The sequence below is a fragment of the Oncorhynchus gorbuscha genome, linkage group LG18, assembly GCF_021184085.1.
Source record: "Oncorhynchus gorbuscha isolate QuinsamMale2020 ecotype Even-year linkage group LG18, OgorEven_v1.0, whole genome shotgun sequence".
Lineage (NCBI taxonomy): Eukaryota > Metazoa > Chordata > Actinopteri > Salmoniformes > Salmonidae > Oncorhynchus > Oncorhynchus gorbuscha.
In genome coordinates, this window is record NC_060190.1 from 70,458,009 (window position 1) to 70,481,201 (window position 23,193).

Genomic DNA, 23,193 nt, shown 5'->3' on the forward strand with positions numbered 1-23,193 from the left:
TACTTGCCTTGTACCTTAGCTACCCTACTGCCTTGTACCCTACAAGCCTTTACCCTACTGCCTGTCATCTACTGCCAACCCTAGAAGCCTTATACCCTACTGCCTGTACCCTTTAGTATCATGCCTTTCAGATGTTTACCCTACTGCAAGAGTCTGTGTTATCTACTACCTAGTACCCTACTGCCTTGTCACCCTACTGGTTTGTACCCTACTGCCTGTAAAATAATTTGAGACATTACTGCCTTGTACCCTATGGTTCTGATTCTTTATCAGCTATGGTTCTGATAGTGGATTCTTAATCACCCTATGGTTCTGACTGTGGATTCTTAACCCTATGGTTCTGATAGTGGATTCTTAATCCCTACTGCCTTGTGATAGTGGATTACCTTAATCAGCTATGGTTCTGATAGTGGATTCTTTATCAGCTTGGTACCCTGATAGCCTGGATTCTTTATCCCTACTGCCTGTTCTGATAGTGGATTCTTTATCAGCCTATGGTTCTGACTGTGGATTCTGTCTGTACCCTACTGCCTTGTACCCTACTGCCTTGTACCCTACTGCCTGTACCCTACTGCCTGTACCCTACTGCCTTGTACCCTACTGCCTTGTACCCTACTGCCTGTACCCTACTGCCTTGTACCCTACTACCTAGTACCCTACTGCCTTGTACCCTACTGCCTTGTACCCTACTGCCTGTACCCTACTGCCTAGTACCCTACTGCCTTGTACCCTACTGCCTTGTACCCTACTGCCTGTACCCTACTGCCTTGTACCCTACTGCCTGTACCCTACTGCCTTGTACCCTACTGCCTTGTACCCTACTGCCTGTACCCTACTGCCTTGTACCCTACTGCCTTGTACCCTACTGCCTGTACCCTACTGCCTGTACCCTACTGCCTTGTACCCTACTGCCTTGTACCCTACTGCCTGTACCCTACTGCCTAGTACTCTACTACCTAATACCCTACTGCCTTGTACCCTACTGCCTTGTACCCTACTGCCTGTACCCTACTGCCTAGTACTCTACTGACTGGTAACGCCACCATCTCCTGACCCAAATTCTGACAGGTTGTTTGATACGGCACCACAGCAAAGAGAACTGGCTTTTATACGGAATCTTTGAACGCCACTTTACTGAGCTGAGCTGCTGAGCTATATCAACAAGCAATTTTGACCTTCACCTATATATCTTCTGAAGAGCTAATTCATTCATTCCTATGCTTAGAGTCACTACAGATGCTGTATCTTAATTTGGTCATCCTGTTGTTGCAGGAATGTTCCTGCGCAGCAGGAAATGCAAACTTGTAGTGTATTCAAGGTCTTAGTGTAATTTCCACTTTAAAATGACAGACTTGATTATCCCTAACGAAAAATGTATTAACCCCTACAAAAAATGCCCATTCATTATAATTTCACATAATAATTCACATTTCCTGTTGCTGCAGGACAATTTTCCTGCTGAAGCAAACTGGCTCAAAGTAAGATCCAACATCTCTATCCATCTCTCTTTTCCAGTATGCAGAGATGGTTACAGAGCACTATTACAACTGTCAAAATCATAACAACATATTTATTGTATCTATACAGTGACAAACAGCAGAGTTGATATAGGACTGATACCTGTGCTATTTAGATTTATTTAGATTTGCACTTTTTTTATTCACTAATATTGTACACCTCCAAAGGCAGCTTATTTCAACTTGTTGAAAGTGACATTTGGGTTCATAGAGGGAATAGCATATTTAAATTAGGTCAGACTGACAAAACAGAAATGCCCTTTTATGATTCATCAAGTTTTCCTTTCTCGTCGTCATACATTTTCCTTTTCACATTTCCTCTCTGAAATTGTCAGTATTCCATTGTTAGTAAAACACACAGAGATCTTTACGGTTAGTTGATGAAAATGGGCCTTGTGCGATCCCATTCATTCAAAATGATATTCACAGATTATCGCAACATTAGAAATTAGACACTGTTATTCTGGTCTCTGTGTCTGTGTGCAGGTTGGTGGTTAGTAAGCAGGTTGGTGGTTAGTAAGCAGGTTGGTGGTTAGTAAGCAGGTTGGTGGTTAGTAAGCAAAGGCAATAGCGTTTCAATCTATACCCAGCATGGCCCCCTTTCTTTCCACGAAGGGAAATTGATGTTCAAGGGAACATTGAACCCTTAAGTACCACAAACATAGATCTCCAGTGCTGAGGTAGAAAGAGGCCTCCCTCCTCTGTAGTGTAGATCTGCGGTTTGATATGTATGAAGTGTCACGGTTGTGTTTCATTTCTAACATCAAAGAAATGTTTAGCCTTTTTTATGGCCCTTTAAAGACACATAGTACCTAATGTGTTTCGTCATCTGGAAAGGGAGGTTGGGGTGGCTGCAACAGCTTAGTCACACAAACGGTTTCAAGCCCCTTCGAAGCTCATTTTGCCATTTATAATCTGTTGGCAACCAGATATTGTACATGGCATGTGTTGCGATGTGGTCTGAGAATGAACACTTCTAATTTCTGTTAATTTTCATGAGAGATCATCGATTTGCTCTAGGAAAATCTGGAATTAAAGAATTACTGTGTGTGGTCTCTACTGAGCCAAATGCCCAGTCTTACCTTCCACAGTAGCTAGTGTTCAGAAAATAGCCTATAATTGTGTAAGTATATTCCCACTTCAAACCTTGAGAGCCAGTGCCACAGTAGCCTATAATCAGGGCTGGATTAATGCAGGGGTTTACCGGGGCTGAAGCCCCTGGGCCCAGGCCTGTGGCCTATACAGTACCAGTCAAAAGTTTGGACACCTACTCATTGCAGGGTTTTTCTTAATTTGTATTTTCTACATTGTAGAATAATAGTGAACACATCAAAACCATGAAATAACACATAACTAAAAAAGTGTTAATCAAATAAAAATATATATTATATTTGAGATTCTTCAAACTCTTGGCATTCTCTCAACCAGCTTCATGGGGTAATCACCTGGAATGAATTTCAATGAACAGGTGTACCTTGTTAATTTGTGGAATTTATTTCCTTCTCAATGCGTTTGAGCCAATCAGTTGTGTTGTGACAAGGTAGGTATAAAAAAGATAGCCCTATTTGGTAAAATACCAAGTCCATATAATGGACTTGGGGCCCTGTAGCTCAGTTGGTAGAGCATGGCGCTTGTAACGCCAGGGTAGTGAGTTCGATCCCCGGGACCACCCATACGTAGAATGTATGCACACATGACTGTAAGTCGCTTTGGATAAAAGCGTCTGCTAAATGGCATATATATTATTATTATTATTATTATATTATGTCAAGAACAGCTCAAATAAGCAAAGTGAAATGACAGTTCATCATTACTTTAAGACATGAAGGTCAGTTAATTCAGAAAATGTCAAGAACTTTGAAAGTTTCTTCAAGTGCAGTCATAAAAACCATCAAGCGCTGTGATGAAACTTGCTCTAATGAGGACCGCCACAGGAAAGGATTATCTGCTACAGAGGATAAGTTCATTAGAGTTAACTGCACCTCAGAAATTGCAGCCAAATAAATTCTTCACAGAGTTCAAGTAACAGACACATCTCAACATAAACTGTTCAAAGGAGACTGCTTGAATCAGGCCTTCATGGTTGAAATGCTGCAAAGAAACTACTACTAAAGGACACCAAAAATAAGAAGAGACTTGCTTGGGCCAAGAAACGGACAGTCGACTGGTGGAAATCTGTCCTTTGGTCTGATGAGTCCAAATTTGAGATTTTTGGTTCTAACCGCCGTGTCTTTGTGAGACGCAGAGTAGGTGAAGAGATGATCTCCACATGTGTGGACCCCACTGTGAAGCATGGAGGAGGTGTGATGGTGTGGGGGTGCTTTGCTGGTGACACTGTCAGTAATTTATTTAGAATTCAGGGCACACTTAACCAGCATGGCTACAACAGCATTATGCAGCGATACCGCATCCCATCTGGTTTATGCTTAGTGGGACTATCATTTGTTTTTCAACGGGACAATGACACAACACATCTCTAGACTGTGTAACGGCTATTTGACCAAGAAGGAGAGCGATGGAGTGCTGCATCAGATGACCTGGCCTCCACAATCAACTGACCTCAACCCACTTGAGAGTGTTTGTGATGAGTTGGAATGCAGAAGGAAAAACAGCCAGCAAGTGCTCAGCTTATGTGGGAACTCCTTCAAGACGGTTGGAAAAGCATTCCAGGTGAAGCTAGTTGAGAGAATGCCAAGAGTGTGCAAAGCTGTCATCAAGACAAGGGGTGGGTACTTTGAAGAATCTCAAATATAAAATATATTTTGATTTGTTTAATAACACTTTTTTTGGTTACGACATGATTCCATATGTGTTATTTCATAGTTTTGATGTCTCAGTATTATTCTACAATTTGTATTTTATTAGCCTATCAGAAGATTTGGAGTCGTCGCCTATTGGAGGCATGGCTTTGAGTAAGTTATTTTTGGCCACCTGTGAGAGTGAATTTCATTCCAGGTAATGTGTTCATTTGTGCTTTTTTATGATTATATGTACACTGCCAGTACTAAATATGAAATGATATCTGCATAAGTACTGTGATACTAAAGAGCCTGGAAAGGTTTTCATGGATGAGATGGTCATCCTTTGGTTACAATATTGTAACTAGTTCATGTAAAAGTCTTATGAAAATAAAGAGTGTGGAGTCATTATTTACACCCAGATGATCAATGTTATAAAGGAGGGCTCGCAGTCAGGACCCTCCTTTTTTATCAGAACAGAGTCACATGTATTAGTCACCAAAACATAAGAAAACAGACTAACAGGGAAAGACTCCCTGTACCAATAAAAAAACGCTTCTTATAATGTTCTGTTGCAAAACGTTTTTCTACGATCTGCACAAATGAATTTGACCCAGGCCTTTAGTTCAGACCAGTGAGCTTCTGGAACAATTATTCTATTTTGTAGTCAAAGAGAGACCCAACCTCCCTATTACTAATTACTATTACTATGAATTACTAATCATAGTCACTTATTATTCAACCCGCTTTTACTGGAACGGTATGTTTACATTTAATGTCCCTATGTCATTTCGTTTTTTCAGATTTTATGTCATGTATTGTCAGTTTCAATACAGGTAGCTTGTAATATGGCAAATACAAGGCTGTGATTATCTGTCTTGAGCAGAACAGTAAGTGAAATGTGAAACACAGCTGGTTTGAGGAACTTGTTTATCCAAGATTATCCACCGATTCCATAGAGGCTAACAAATATCATGCCCTATAGAGAAGCAAATATGTACATGGCTACAATGCTGAAGGGATGTTGACTTAATGAAAGGGTCAAAATGAAACTGTTACAGAGCGACAGCATAATGATGACTTCTGTGATGAGCTGTCAGCAGGGTGGGCATTGTACAGTAGTCATTTAGTGATATTGTATTGAATTGAAGGCATATGCCACATGGAGAGTAAAATAGCGGGCTGATAGACAAGGACAGACAGAACAGAGAGAACGCCCAGTCAGCCAGTCAGCCAGTCAGCCAGTCAGTCAGTCAGCCAGTCAGCCAGTCAGTCAGCCAGTCAGCCAGTCAGTCAGCCAGCCAGTCAGCCAGTCAGCCAGCCAGTCAGCCAGCCAGCCAGTCAGCCAGTCAGCCAGTCAGCCAGTCAGTCAGCCAGTCAGTCAGTCAGCCAGTCAGCCAGTCAGCCAGTCAGCCAGTCAGCCAGTCAGTCAGTCAGCCAGCCAGTCAGCCAGTCAATCAGCCAGTCAGTCAGCCAGTCAGTCAGCCAGTCAGCCAGCCAGCCAGTCAGCCAGCCAGTCAGCCAGTCAGCCAGTCAGCCAGTCAGTCAGTCAGTCAGCCAGCCAGTCAGTCAGCCAGTCAGTCAGCCAGTCAGTCAGCCAGTCAGTCAGCCAGTCAGTCAGCCAGTCAGCCAGTCAGTCAGCCAGTCAGTCAGTCAGTCAGTCAGTCAGTCCTGTCATTTGCACTACGGTAAATAAACACACGGGATGAAACTGACTGTAATTTGATAGTCTGACAGATAGCTGCTCTCCTGGTGTAAGTCTTGTTTGTATAACACCAAGCCTGCCTACACACACACACACAGACACACACACACACACACACACACACACACACAGACACACAGACATGCACGTACGCATACACACAAACACATATGGCAATATGTTGCCTCTAATTAAATGAATGGAGAATGAAGCATCCTTTATATCAGTGGCCACCAACCTTTTCTGAGTCAAGATTACTTTCTGAGTCAAGATTACTTTCTGAGTCAAGATGACTTTCTGTGTCCAGATTACTTTTTGAGTCCAGATTACTTTCTGAGTCAATTTCAATTTTGGTCTAAATGTAAGCCGAGATCTTCCACTCTAATTTTTTATTTATTTAAACATGATCTTAAAAAACATAAGCCTATGCAACTTAACCAATTTAAAAACAGTTATGTAGCAATGAGGTTTGTGCAGTAGGCTATAGGCCCAATTGTCACGCCCTGACCTTAGAGAGCCATTTTATTTCTCTATTTGGTTAGGTCGGGGTGTGATTTAGGTGGGCATTCTAGTTTTTCTATTTCTTTGTTGGCCGGGTATGGTTCCCAATCAGAGGCAGCTGTCTATCGTTGTCTCTGATTGGGGAACATACTTAGGCAGCCTTTTTTACACCTTTAGTTTGTGGGATCTTGGTTTGTGTGTAGTTACTTTCTGCACTGCATGTAGCTTTACGTCAGTTTTTTTTTTTTTTTTCTTTTTTCAGTGTCATTTAAATAAAAGTAAATTTACGCCTACCACGCTGCACCTTGGTCCAATCCATCTCTAAACGAATGTGACACCAATACATTGTCACTGCATATTGGCTATGCTTGAATTGCCCTGCCTATGGTGTTCTTCTCAGACCATTTTGAAATTATATTTTAAAAATGTAGGTATAATCACACTGGTAATAGATCATTTGTTGTGAGCATAATTATTTGCTTTTTATTTTATTTTACTGGACTGATGGCCTGCATCTGATGATCAGTCTGAGGGGAGGGAGGGAGAGAGCTGCAGTGAGGCTGCCTCACAACCAACTCACCAAGCTTATGGAAACACTTTGCTACTCATTCATTACAGCTGCAGTGCTGGTTGTAGCGTGAGTGGAAGTAGGGAGAACACACATTTTACACCAATTTTTCCGTTTTTGATTTGTTAAAAAAGTTTGAAATATCCAATAAATGTCGTTCCACTTCATGATTGTGTCCCACTTGTTGTTGATTCTTCACAAAAAAATACAGTTTTATATTTTTATGTTTGAAGCCTGAAATGTGGCAAAAGGTCGCAAAGTTCAAGGGGGCCGAATACTTTCGCAAGGCACTGTATATGTATATACTGTACTCTATATCATCTACTGCATCTTGCCATCTTTATGTAATGCATGTATCACTAACTGATTTGATTTGTTCAATCGACTGCTTCATTCTGCTCTTCATCATGCAACAGCATTACTTAGCCTGCCAGACAAACTCTTCACCAGGCTAATAGCATTACTCAGCCTGCCAGACAAACTCTTCACCAGGCTAATAGCATTACTCAGCCTGCCAGACAAACTCTTCCCCAGGCTAACAGCATTACTCAGCCTGACAGACAAACTCTTCACCAGGCTAACAGCATTACTCAGCCTGACAGACAGGCTTCACTGAGCTGAGCTCCCTCAGTGTTCATGACTCAGGATAGAAAATAGGGCTGTGAATTGCCAGGAACCTGACAATATGATATTATCACGATACTTAGGTGCCGATACAATATGTATTGCTATTCTTACGATTCTATATGTATTACATTTACATTTACATTTAAGTCATTTAGCAGACGCTCTTATCCAGAGCGACTTATTGCGATTCGATACATCAATTTTATTGCAATTAGATGTTCCAAACATTTTTCTCACTAAATGTCTGCTGCAGGGAGACACGGCATGGAAATAAAAGTGTTGAAAACACGTTGGCTCACTATTTAAAAAGAAGATGGAGAACAAGCTAAAAATACCAACATTTTGGTGCAGGTACAGCCAACTAACGTTAGCTAATGCTAGCTAGAAAAACAACAAAATACTTGGAGTCCAAAATAATATTGTGATATGTTATTGTGGCGATTTTTTCCCCCATCACTAATAATAATAGAATATTGGGTTGGACAGGTTAGAAATTACATCTATCTGGTTTCCAATACTTTCAATTTAAAAAAATGTATCAAAGTGAAGAAGCATGCTTATGTTCCCTCATTTAATGTCACTTCCAGATGAATACCTCAGGGGCAGAAGGCATGTTTTTGTACAGGGGTGTGAAGGGGTGTGAAGAGGTAACACAAGCTGCTCTGACTGATATGGACCTACAGAACTGCCAGAGGAGAGGATTTGATCATCAATTGTAACTCTCTAGTGGGTGGAAGGTTATCATGAACGCCATGACTGACTCACTGACTGACTGACTCACTGACTGACTGACTCACTGACTGACTCACTGACTTACTGACGGACTCACTGACTGACGGACTCAGTGACTGACTGACTGGCTGACTGACTGACTCACTGACTGACTCAGTGACTGACTGACTGACTGACTCACTCACTGACTCACTGACTCACTGACTGACGGAGTCACTGACTGACTGACTGACTGACTCACTGACTGACTCACTGACTCACTGACTGACTGACTGACTTACTGACTCACTGACTGACTGACTGACTCACTGAGTGACTCACTGACTGACTGACTCACTGACTGACTCACTGACTGACTGACTCACTGACTGACTGACTGACTGACTGACTGACTGACTGACTCACTGACTCACTGACTTACTGACTGACTCACTGACTGACTCAATGACTGACTGACTGACTCACTGAGTGACTCACTGACTGACTGACTGACTGACTCACTGTCTGACTGACTGACTGACTGACTCAGTGACTGACTGACTTACTGACTCACTGACTCACTGACTGACTCACTGAGTGACTCACTGACTGACTGACTAACTGACTGACTAACTGACTGACTCAGTGACTGACTGACTCAGTGACTGACTGACTGACTGACTGACTTACTGACTCACTGACTCACTGACTGACTCAATGACTGACTGACTGACTCACTGAGTGACTCACTGACTGACTGACTGACTCACTGTCTGACTTACTAACTGACTGACTGACTGACTGACTGACTGACTCGGTGACTGACTGACTGACTGACTGACTGACTGACTCAGTGACTGACTGACTGACTTACTGACTCACTGACTCACTGACTGACTCAATGACTGACTGACTGACTCACTGAGTGACTCACTGACTGACTGACTGACTCACTGTCTGACTGACTGACTGACTTACTAACTGACTGACTGACTGACTGACTGACTGACTGACTGACTGACTGACTCACTGCCTCACTGCCTCACTATCTGACTGACAGGACAGAAAAGGACTGACTGACTGACTCACTGACTGACTGACTCACTATCTGACAGACAGGACAGAAAAGGACTGACTGACTGACTGACTCCCTGCCTTACTGACTGACTGCCTGAAAGACTGACTGCCTGTCTGACTGACTGAACTATATGGATAGGACTGAATGTGAATGTTTTTTACAGAAGAACTATAAAACTATAAAACATACTATATGACCATGGTAATAATTGAAAGAAAACACTTTAGAGATTGTGGGGAAATGATCAGACCAAAGGTGAGACACAACAGGTCACCTGACACAGGACTGAATCCAAACATTACACTGTTGATTTTATGTGCATTTTACATTTCTGAACTTTTCACAACATTTGTCAATAGCTAAGTCTGAAAATAGTCCAGATACATTCAGTAACATAATAAGAATATTCATTCACATTTTGGAGTAGGTACAAGATAAGAAAATGATTACATGGGTTTGGGTGAGAGGTCTAACTGGTGTCTCCAAGTGGCCACACACACCTCTCCAAAATGTGCACAGTTCCTAAGTGATTTCAATGCACTTTTATGACTCAAGGAAAGAGCCTTCAACTAAAAGGTGCTGGTCCTAGCTATCGGTGCTGATCGTACAGTGTTAGGCTTTCAAAAGTCACTTCAGACAAACAGATTGTCATTTTGTTACCCATAGAACAGAGTCATGAGTGCATTTAAGTGAGTCTTCCACAGCTAATTCTCTTCACAATTCCACACAGGCTCATTGTGTTCAGGACAACCCAGGGTTTAAGGCAAGCCATCTTTTAACTGTGGATCTAACACAACGATCATAAACGTTGATACTGTAAATGACTCCCTTACCGTTGAGCAGCAGGTCTGATACCAACAGGCTCAGAGACAGTTTATATCTACAAGCCATCAGACTGCTGAACACTTGAACTGGACTGACCACCTACACTGACTCTCAGCACCTTAGCACACATGCACTCACTCACTCACTCACTCACTCACTCACTCACTCACTCACCCACCCACACAGATATACTCACTACACACTCACCCACCCACACAGATATACCCTCATCCACACACACACCCACACAGACACACATATATTCATGCTACACACACACCCTCACACCCACACAGATATACCCTCATCCACACACACACCCACACAGACACACATATATTCATGCTACACACACACCCACACACCCACACAGATATACCCTAATCCACACACACACACCCACACAGACACACATATATTCATGCTACACACACCCACACAGATATACCCTCATCCACACACACACACCCACACAGACACACATATATTCATGCTACACACACACCCACACACCCACACAGATATACCCTCATCCACACACACACCCACACAGACACACATATATTCATGCTACACACACACCCACACACCCACACAGATATACCCTCATCCACACACACACCCACACAGACACACATATATTCATGCTACACACACACCCACACACCCACACAGATATACCCTCATCCACACACACACCCACACAGACACACATATATTCATGCTACACACACATCACAACTGCTGCTGCCAGACCTTTATTGCTATTGCTTATTGCGGCACAATTTAAACACTTGGACTCATGGGTGTTATTTATTTATTATAATCCTCAATGTCTCATCTTTCAGAACACATCGACTCCTCTTGACTTACAGCATTTCCCTCAATCAGACAACAACAAATGTGCAAAAGTATCCCAATTAGGGGGTGAAGCGGAGAACCTGAGCTCTGACGCCCATGTATAGCATGTTACTGTACAGCCACTGCGTTCCAATTTAGGGGCTTGTCAATGACAAAATTGTTAATTTTATACGGAATGACGGGGCTGTAAGTGGAAAGGGCTACAAAGGGAAAAAAACATCACTTGCTAAAAATAGTCTTGAAATATGTAACTCATGTTTCTTAATTCAGACGAAGGTAAGCTATTGGATAACATGTATTATTTAATCTACTGACTGCAATTATCATACGTCATTACCGCTATTCATTACCGCTATTCACTCCGCTATTCACTCCGCTATTCATTACCGCTATTCACTCCGCTATTCATTACCGCTATTCATTACCGCTATTCATTACCGCTATTCATTACCGCTATTCATTACCGCTATTCATTACTGCTATTCACTCTGCTATTCATTACTGCTATTCATTACCGCTATTCATTACCGCTATTCACTCCGCTATTCATTACCGCTATTCATTACCGCTATTCACTCCGCTATTCATTACCGCTATTCACTACCGCTATTCATTACCGCTATTCACTCCGCTATTCATTACCGCTATTCACTCCGCTATTCATTACCGCTATTCATTACCGCTATTCACTCCGCTATTCATTACCGCTATTCACTCCGCTATTCATTACCGCTATTCACTCCGCTATTCACTCCGCTATTCATTACCGCTATTCACTCCGCTATTCATTACCGCTATTCACTCCGCTATTCATTACCGCTATTCACTACCGCTATTCATTACCGCTATTCATTACCGCTATTCATTACTGCTATTCATTACCGCTATTCATTACCGCTATTCACTCCGCTATTCACTCCGCTATTCATTACCGCTATTCATTACTGCTATTCACTCCGCTATTCATTACCGCTATTCACTCCGCTATTCATTACCGCTATTCATTACCGCTATTCATTACTGCTATTCACTCCGCTATTCATTACCGCTATTCATTACCGCTATTCACTCCGCTATTCATTACCGCTATTCACTCCGCTATTCATTACCGCTATTCATTACCGCTATTCATTACTGCTATTCACTCCGCTATTCATTACCGCTATTCATTACCGCTATTCATTACCGCTATTCACTCCGCTATTCATTACCGCTATTCACTCCGCTATTCATTACCGCTATTCACTCCGCTATTCATTACCGCTATTCATTACTGCTATTCACTCCGCTATTCATTACCGCTATTCATTACCGTTATTCATTACCGCTATTCACTCCGCTATTCATTACCGCTATTCATTACCGCTATTCACTCCGCTATTCATTACCGCTATTCACTCCGCTATTCATTACCGCTATTCACTCCGCTATTCATTACCGCTATTCACTCCGCTATTATTCTATTCACCGCTATTCATTACCGCTATTTCATTATTACCGCTATTCACTCCGCTATTCATTACTGCTATTCACTCCGCTATTCATTACCGCTATTCACTCCGCTATTCATTACCGCTATTCATTACCGTTATTCATTACCGCTATTCACTCCGCTATTCATTACCGCTATTCACTCCGCTATTCATTACTGCTATTCATTCCGCTATTCATTACCGCTATTCACTCCGCTATTCATTACCGCTATTCACTCCGCTATTCATTACCGCTATTCATTACCGCTATTCACTCCGCTATTCATTACCGCTATTCATTACCGCTATTCACTCCGCTATTCACTCCGCTATTCACTCCGCTATTCACTCCGCTATTCATTACCGTTATTCACTCCGCTATTCATTACCGCTATTCATTACCGCTATTCATTACTGCTATTCACTCCGTTATTCATTACCGCTATTCACTCCGCTATTCATTACCGCTATTCATTACCGCTATTCATTACTGCTATTCACTCCGCTATTCACTCCGCTATTCACTCTGCTATTCATTACCGCTATTCACTCCGCTATTCATTACCGCTATTCATTACCGCTATTCATTACCGCTATTCATTACCGCTATTCACTCCGCTATTCACTCCGCTATTCATTACCGCTATTCATTACCGCTATTCACTCCGTTATTCATTACCGCTATTCACTCTGCTATTCACTCCGCTATTCATTACCGCTATTCATTACTGCTATTCATTACTGCTATTCATTACCGCTATTCATTACCGCTATTCACTCTATTCATTATTCATTACCGCTATTCACTCCGCTATTCACTCCGCTATTCATTACTGCTATTCATTACTGCTATTCATTACCGCTATTCATTACTGCTATTCACTCCGTTATTCATTACCGCTATTCATTACCGCTATTCACTCCGCTATTCATTACCGCTATTCACTCCGTTATTCATTACCGCTATTCACTCCGCTATTCACTCCGCTATTCACTCCGCTATTCATTACCGCTATTCATTACCGCTATTCACTCCGCTATTCATTACCGCTATTCACTCCGCTATTCATTACCGCTATTCATTACCGCTATTCACTCCGTTATTCATTACCGCTATTCATTACCGCTATTCATTCCGCTATTCATTACTGCTATTCATTACTGCTATTCATTACTGCTATTCATTACTGCTATTCATTACTGCTATTCATTACTGCTATTCATTACTGCTATTCATTACCGCTATTCATTACTGCTATTCATTACTGCTATTCATTACTGCTATTCATTACCGCTATTCATTACCGCTATTCATTACTGCTATTCATTACTGCTATTCATTACTGCTATTCATTACTGCTATTCATTACTGCTATTCATTACTGCTATTCATTACCGCTATTCATTACCGCTATTCATTACCGCTATTCACTCCGCTATTCACTCCGCTATTCACTCCGCTATTCACTCCGCTATTCATTACCGCTATTCATTACCGCTATTCATTACCACTATTCACTCCGCTATTCATTACCGCTATTCACTCCGCTATTCATTACCGCTATTCATTACCGCTATTCATTACCGCTATTCATTACCGCTATTCATTACCGCTATTCATTACCGCTATTCACTCCGCTATTCACTCCGCTATTCACTCCGCTATTCACTCCACTATTCACTCCGCTATTCATTACCGCTATTCATTACCGCTATTCATTACCGCTATTCACTCCGCTATTCATTACCGCTATTCATTACCGCTATTCATTACCGCTATTCATTACCGCTATTCATTACTGCTATTCACTCCGCTATTCATTACCGCTATTCATTACTGCTATTCACTCCGTTATTCATTACCGCTATTCATTACCGCTATTCACTCCGCTATTCATTACCGCTATTCATTACCGCTATTCATTACCTCTATTCATTACCGCTATTCACTCCGCTATTCATTACCGCTATTCATTACCGCTATTCATTACCGCTATTCATTACTGCTATTCACTCCGCTATTCATTACCGTTATTCATTACCGCTATTCATTACCGCTATTCATTACCGCTATTCACTCCGTTATTCATTACCGTTATTCACTCTTCTTTTTAAGGCACATGGAATTTCCCCTCTTTTTAAGGTAAATCTGGTTTGCAGATTTATAAAACTAAATAAGTATATAAAACAAATGCAACAATTATGTAAGATTCATGTTCTTTTCTTCATAATAATGGGCTAAAGAACATCAGCTGAGGGCAGATGTGTATCAGCGTAGGGCCTGGGGGACCTGAAAAGAGTGGGAACAAAAATATATCTCTTATGTCTCTTAGATATCGCACATAACTGAATGCTAACAACAAACATTAAAATCACAAAAAATCTATTCGATGTAATTTATTGATCTGCTGTATTAACCTGATTTGTTGATTGTCCATATTGAAGTTGAAAGTTCACACGTGATACTGAGAGCTGGATAGATTCTATTCTGACTTTACAGAGTCGTTGACCCGTGTAGCAGTCTTGACATCTGAACCCTGACACACAAACACACTCACTCACTCACACACACACACATACAAACACAACCCCCCTTCCCCCTAGCCCATTTAAAAAACATCACTGTTTATCTTTCTGTCCTCTCATCATTCTCCTCTCATCTCATCTTTCTTTACCAGAACAAAGGGTGTAATTCTGTGGTGAGTCTATTGCGAGGTGTCATTTTTAGGTGTTGATGCAGAGTTTCCTGCCACCCGGGTGTGCACCAGAATAGGGCCGTCGTCTATACGTTTATTTTAAAACACACAACAGATTAGAAAATGGATAAGCAAGAAATGACACAAAAAGTAGCGCAAAAATAGATTGATGAGAAGTTGACATGCATGGGGTGGCATGGTAGCCTAGTGGTTAGAGTGTTGGCCTAGTAACCAGAAAGTTGCAAGTTCATAGCCCTGAGCTGACAAGGTACAATTCTGTTGTTCTGCCCCTGAACAGGCAGTTAACCCACTGTTCCTAGGTGGTCATTGAAAATAAGAATTAGTTCTTAACTGACTTGCCGAGTTAAATAAAGGTCAAATGAATAAAAATAGTTGTTGTAAATATGAGGAAATTGTTACATGGCACATTACCAGCAGATGTAGTTCTACTCTCTAGTTTTTAAAATTTTCATCCTGTATTGTGGTGCCAAGAAAAAATTATATTCTATTTTATTCATGATGTTTACTTCAACATCATGCTCACAGTGATGCCAACTGCTGCCAGATGGTTGCAGTTAAGAGGTTGGGCCAGTAACCACAAGGTTGCTGGTTCAAACCCCCGATCTGATTAGGTGAAAAACATGTCGCCGTGCCCTTGAGCAAGGCACTTAACCCTAATTGCTCGTGTAAATTGAGCGTCTGCTAAATTACTAAAAAGTTTTTTTTAAATGATCAACATAGTAATACACTAATTAGAAGTCCCCATGTGGATTTCCAATAGATAGAACAACAGCAGATCCGACTGGGTCACTATACATTGGCATGACATGGATAGTATATTAGTTGTATCCGTAAAACTTTATTTGAAGAGTATCTACATAATAATAATGGTGGTTATATTTCTCTTATGGACTAAGAACATCATAACACATTCATAAGCCAAACCGAACACTTCCATATACCATACAAAGTCATGTTTGATTATGGTAGTATCCTTTCAGTTGGGCTCCGTTTTAGTTTTCATATATCACCTATATCCTGTTTGTATTTATGTCAGTCAACGTACACCTGTAATATCCATTGACCTATTTATTTATTACTGAACAACAGGAAACTATAATATATCTTGGAACAAACAGGTTGGACCCACACATAATCCAGGGGTCAGTGAGTTAGTTGGACCTATAATACAGTTCCCAGCCAGGTCAGGATAGACCAACTCTATTTTCTATTGTACTATTGTTGGCACCGTGGATGGAACTGGAACTAAGGCCTCCAGTGTTTTGAAATATGCGGGCCAGGGGGGCGTTAGGTTTGAGTGACACTTCACTGAGTGACAATGTGAAAGCCAGTGTTTGTTTACAGCCAGTCAGTAGCTTGGCTCGAGTGTGAGGGGAGAGGACTGACAGGGGCTTGGCAGGTCCACACACACACACACACACACACACACACACACACACACACACACACACACACACACACACACACACACACACACACACACACACACACACACACACACACACACTTTCCTCCCCCTGGCCTAGGCCCTAGCCTACACACATCCCTGGTCTTATAGGAAAACACAAAGCCAGGAACTTCTCAACCCCTCCAGAACAAAGACTCTTAAAAGTGGGATCCATTTCCTGCTGGTCTGAAACTGGGTTTGGGAACCGCTGCTGTGGATCACCATTACTTAAACAAATCATAAAACACAACATGCAAGGCGCCCCACCTCTGCTTTCTGAAACAGGAGTCTGCACTGTGCACAGGGAGCTGCTGGGGATTTAATGGACCTTTTACAGAAGTGGGCTAAATCAGGGTCACACAGAGTGTTTCTTGGTAGTCCTAAACAAATCTACTCTGAAAGAAAAGTATACACCTCACACACATGGTTATGGGTGTAAAAACAAGAAGACACCTGTACCATGTCCTCACACACATGGTTATGGGTGTAAAAACAAGAAGACACCTGTACCATGTCAGATATAGAGGTGAATTTTAAGTTTGCTTCCCAATGTTACACTTTATATACATCACAGAAGACTGAAATATAACTAAACCGTTTGACATAGAAATACCAGATTTTCAGCAGGTTTTTTAAGTAATGATTATTAATATAATATTAATAGCATTCCATCCATCCATGTAGCCACTAGATCAGCAGCAGGAAAGGCAATGCTTTCTCTGTTTTTATTTCTATAATTTGACCAAATCATAAAACGCAGCATGCATCCCAGGTGGAGCAGTCAGAGTTAGGACTCAGGGTTTATGTTCCAAGGCTTTTTCTGAGGAACTTTAAATAGAATAATATGGCTTTTCCATACTGCACAGAACACACAGAGTTGATTAAAACATGGTGTGCATGGCGTGAGAGTCTGTCCTAACAGAGGATATGTTTCAAATTGATTATTGCATTATTGAGTTTTGAGTTTCCAAGAAAGGAATTTCACTGTATTTGTCCGTGTGACCTTGAAATTTAAAATGGTACCAATAGAAAAATAAAAGTTGAATGAGCCAATCACAGGACCTGCAGTGCTTTAGGAAGAATAGGGGACAGTTTGAAATGTACTGTGTTGGTGAGTGAGGGGGTTCCCAAAATAGGGGAAGGTTATCAAACTTGTTTTTATTTGCTTTGGGCAGCGTTGTGTGTTTTTGGGGGGGCACAGTGGAAGGTAGTGCATTTTACCCCTGGTTTACATTCGCACTTTTGCATGTTTTACTATATAATTTCTTCCATCCTTGACAGATGTCCTGATCTCCGTGCATGTGCCTCCCCCATATGAATGTGTTTTGGTACTTCCCTTATGCGCTACACTTATCCGCGCACTAACTATACCACAGGTCCATAAAGGATGACTGTCTATCCTGCCATCTAATCATCATTCTTAGTGCTAGATGGATCGTTTGTCCAGATCGGCAATAGGCTAACTAGTATCATACCACACATAAAACCATTCAAAGCTGCACCAATGTTTAATATAAGCAGAGGCCAGCTGTGTCATTGTTCATGAAAGAACAGTGAAGACATGAGACACGCAGCTCAAAAATATCCCCTATTTATTATGTTTAGGGGCAATACCCTTATCCTACCTAGACTATCCTACAACACCACAATGCAATAAATAATTGCATCATTCTTTTCAAGTGAGTATAATTCTACTCTAGGCTGTAAACTACATTGAAAATATCAATTGAATAACCGCACAAAAGCCCTGTGATTTGAATATTTCATTCCATTTGGGTCCACTTGGATCAGTCGTGGGTATACTCTCGACAGTTTCTAAGGTCTAGAAAAACACAGAAGCAGACCAGTCTGGCTGTACTTTATGTTCTGATTCTGAGATGTACTGTCTGTGGCGGATCATCATTCTCCCAAGTCTTCCTATAATAATGTGGCCACATATGCGCCCAAGTAGTCATATGATAATATCCACGCTTATAAACACAGGGTCACTACAGTTTTTGTTATGTGTTGTCTCAAACATTATTTTGAGTTAATTCTATATGAGGGTGGAGGTTGTGCAATTCATTTTTTACTTTTGAGGGGGATGGTCATATGTTTAATGCTGGGGATGGGGGTGCATTTTATCCCCCCCCCCCTACATTTCGAACTGCCCCTAATAATGCACAACGTGCACACATTCTGCAACTCGAATGTGGTTAATGTGGTGAAGGGGTTATTTCTCTCCAGTGCGCAGCGCTTTCGTTTCGCGTGAGATACCGCACCGCAGGATCATTTTTATTGACTACCAAAACAGAGGCTCTCGCTACTGGCAGTCGCGGTTTTCACAGCAGCAGAGTAGACGGACACGACGCGCCGGGGATGAGTTGGCAGGAAGAGCTGTTCGACTTTACATTAGTGGAAGTTGACTTCGAGCAGCCCTGGCGAGCACAGTAGCTGCTGGAAGACGAGACCGTGTCTGTGACTACCCTGCCGCATTCACAAGATCTCTGGCCGGGGAAAGTGACAGCATGGTGGTGGCCAAGGATTACCAGTATTACCTCGTCGTGAAGAGGGCGGACTGCTCTCCGGAGGTGCAGACAGTCAGCAGCAACATCCATCCGGCTAAAGAAGTGGAGGTATGTAGATAATGTAGGGAGTCTAATATGCTATATAACTCTCATAAATTGCATTAATTTATTGCAGTTTGCACACCGCGAATTTTTTTCTCTCTAAATAAATTCGGCATGCATGCACTAAGTAGAGGCAACACTGACAGTGAATGATGTGTAGACTGGGTTGTTGTGGATATTTAATAAAACAATGTTGCAAAAGTTGAATGTAGTCACTTTGGATGGAATGCATATATTATTATGGAATGTTGACAAAATAGTATCGGCTGAAGTATTTGAGGACATTTAATGCCACATTTGTACTGATGATTGCACAACTATATTTCATGTGAATCCCATTGCTGGTAGTGTTATTTTTGCTTTTGAAGTATGGAGTATTATTTTGTATATAAATGCATTGATGAGGTCCTATTATGTAAATGTTTACCCAAAAGTAGTTTGAGGAAGTTAAATGAGTCTTGATTAAAACCTTTGCCTGAGACCGGTTGTCTAATGTCTACTCTAGACTTTAGCTCAGCAGGTTAACACAGTCACGACAAGTAGAAGACCAGGGTTCAAACATTCACATCAGAGCAGAAGTCTCAGGCATTGCACAGCTGATGTTTGTTCTGCTCTGCTGTGCTGTGGTGTGTTCTGTCTCTTCATTTTAACTTCTCATCTTAACCAGCCAATTTTACATAGTTATTTCATTTATAATGTTTTGTACATTCAGCGTTTCATACTGGGGAACACGGTGGCCTTTTATTCAAGTCTCTTTAGCTGTTCTGTCACAGATAAGTCAGTCAAAAGCTGTGCTCAGCTTTTTTCACAGATATACAGTACAAACTACCCTTGTGGGCAGGAGAAGAGAACGGAGCGGCACCCTTTAAAATATCACACACACAGCACGGGATCTGTTACAAGATGACGGTCGTAGACTTGAATAAATGGTTTCTTTCTCATCTATGGCCGGAGGTTTGTTGTTGCACCAGAGAACATAAGAGAAGCAGCATAGAGGTGTTGTGACGTTGAACTGGAGAGCTTAGACATTCACAATTCACAGCTGATTGATGGTAGAGTGACCGGGAAGATGTTTGATCTTGCTCGCTGTGTGGAGGTAAATGGGTCTCACAGCGACATGTCATTGGACAGTAGCCAACATCTCATGAATACAGCTGTTTGGATGAATGATTTATTGGGATAGGACTGAAGTGAGTGCTCTAAACCAGATTACGCTGCTATTCTATTCTATTCTAGCTATTCTATTCTAGCTATTCTATTCTTTTCTAGCTATTCTATTCTAGCTATTCTATTCTAGCTATTCTATTCTATTCTATTCTAGCTATTCTATTCTAGCTATTCTACTCTAGCTATTCTACCTATTCTATTATATTCTATTCTAGCTATTATATTCTAGCTATTCTATTCTAGCTATTCTAGCTATTCTATTCTATGCTATTCTATTCTAGCTATTCTAGCTATTCTATTCTATTCTATTCTATCTATTCTATTATATTCTATTCTAGCTATTCTATTCTAGCTATTCTAGCTATTCTATTCTATTCTATTCTATTCTATTCTATTCTAGCTATTCTATTCTAGCTATTCTAGCTATTCTATTATATTCTATTCTAGCTATTCTATTCTATTCTATTCTAGCTATTATATTCTATTCTAGCTATTCTATTCTAGCTATTCTATTCTATTCTATTCTAGCTATTATATTCTATTCTAGCTATTCTATTCTAGCTATTCTATTCTATTCTAGCTACCAGGACCAAATACAAATAATATACAATAATTCAGTTGGGAATGAAAAAGTATATTCTGTCTGGTGCGTTAATCCAGGTACTATGAGAGAACATAATGTGCTCATTCCACTTTTACACTGCAGATTCTGAATGACTACTTTTGTTATTATGATGGTGAATGCTGCCATTTCTGGCCATATCAAACTTTGACTGAAGTGTTTGTTTCATTTGACATTTGAGTCATTGAACAGTCATTTATCCAGAGCGTCTTACTGGAGCAATTAGGGTTAAGTGCCTTCCTGTATAAAAGATGGACTGACTCTGATACCGTGAGTCAATGCAGCATGACGATACAGTACTAATTCAAGTTGTCTGCCCCCAAGTCTTTGTCTTTGAAAAGTCAAGACTCCTATCTGGTCAATACTGTAGTAAGGAATAGTCATGTTTTCACGGAAGGACTACTAATACCCTGGCCTTTATAACAGTAGAGAGAACACCCCTGTGGCAATGTTGGGTCGGGGGCAGGGACAGGGACTGAGACCCCCCACCACACAACATGAGTGTTCCTATTGCTCATTCTAACAGGAAGCTCAGAAGTACAGCTAAGCTACTGTGGAGCCCTGTGTCAGCAGCCTCTGACATGGGAGTCACACAGTGTCTGGTCAGACTCTGAAGGTTCTGGGAAGAGGGAGGGAGGGAGGGAGGGAGGGAGGGAGGGAGGGAGGGAGGGAGGGAGGGAGGGAGGGAGGGAGGGAGGGGAAAAAGCACAAGAAATAAAGACAAGACTGTGAGGAAAGAGAGGAGAGAAGAGAGTTGAATGTGGACGACAAGCCATCTGTCCCGGGTAGCTTTTTATTTTTTCAATGTTTTTTTTTTAAATTTCACCTTTATTTAACCAGGTATGCTAGTTAAGAACAAGTTCTCATTTGCAACTGCGACCTGGCCAAGATAAAGCATAGCAGTGTGAACAGACAACACAGAGTTACACATGGAGTAAACAATTAACAAGCCAATAACACAATGGGAAGAAAAAAAAAGTGGAGTCTATATACAATGTGTGCAAAAGGCATGAGGAGGTAGGCGAATAATTACAATGGATCATTAAGCTGATCATTCATTAACACACACACAGATCAGCTCTTATATAGCTTTCCCAGAAAGTCATCACCTCACCTTGCTGCTCTCGTCCCCTCCCAGCCTCACAGCCTTTTTCCTCTGTAGGATCAGTTGCCTGCAGTCCTGTTCTTCCATGTTGTTGTTACCAACCTAAATCTTCTAAAACCATTACTTTCAACACATCTGTTTCTCTCTCGCTGCCTTCTAAGTCACTCTCTGGACCATGGGAATATTATTTATTGACCCACCGGTACTTACACTTCCTGGCAACGTCTCTAGCTGACCCTGAGTATGGTAGTACTCTTTCATCTTGAAAAATGTTACATACTGTAACTCTTTTATTCATGGTTGTCATAACAGGATTCTGAATGTAACATACAGGATTTCTGACCAACCTGGAAATTGCAAGAGAAGTCCCATTTATTTCTCTCTGGATAAGAGCGTCTGCTAAATTACTTAAATGTAAATGTAAATTTCGATACTTTACGTTGAGCATTTGTTCTTAGTTACTTAATAACAAATTTTACATTTCAGTCATTTAGCAAATGCTCTTATCCAGAGCAAATAGGTTTAAGTGCCTTGCTCAAGGGCACAATCAACAGCTTTTTCCCCTAGTCAGCTCATGGATTCAAACCAGAAACCTTTCAGTTATTGTCCCAACACTCTTAACCACTAGGCTAACAGCCGCCCCAGATAAAACAACAACCCATGTTCATTCTATGGCAGGGTGGAGGTGAGGTGGGGTGGGGTGGCAGGGTGGAGGTGAGGTGGGGTGGGGTGGCAGGGTGGAGGTGGATGGGGTGGGGTGGGGTGGAGGGTGGAGGGGGTGGGGTGGGTTGGCAGGGTGGAGGTGAGGTGGGGTGGGTTGGCAGGGTGGAGGTGAGGTGGGGTGGGGTGGCAGGGTGGAGGTGAGGTGGGGTGGGATGGCAGTGTGGAGGTGAGGTGGGGTGGGTTGGCAGGGTGGAGGTGAG

General features: G+C 41.6%; 1 protein-coding gene across 4 annotated transcripts in view; it reads left to right on the forward strand.

Moving 5' to 3' along the window:
* LOC124003001 (rho guanine nucleotide exchange factor 3-like) overlaps positions 1-23,193 on the forward strand; it is a 137,967-nt gene that overhangs the window by 81,191 nt on the left and 33,583 nt on the right. The window contains exon 1 of one of the 4 annotated variants that reach the window (XM_046310892.1): positions 18,941-19,382. The exons of the other annotated variants lie outside the window; for them this stretch is intronic. Within the exon in view, the coding sequence (XP_046166848.1) occupies positions 19,275-19,382 (108 nt within the window). The 5' untranslated portion in view covers positions 18,941-19,274. Of the gene's footprint in view, positions 1-18,940; positions 19,383-23,193 lie in introns of those variants that run through there. 4 annotated transcript variants of the gene reach the window in all.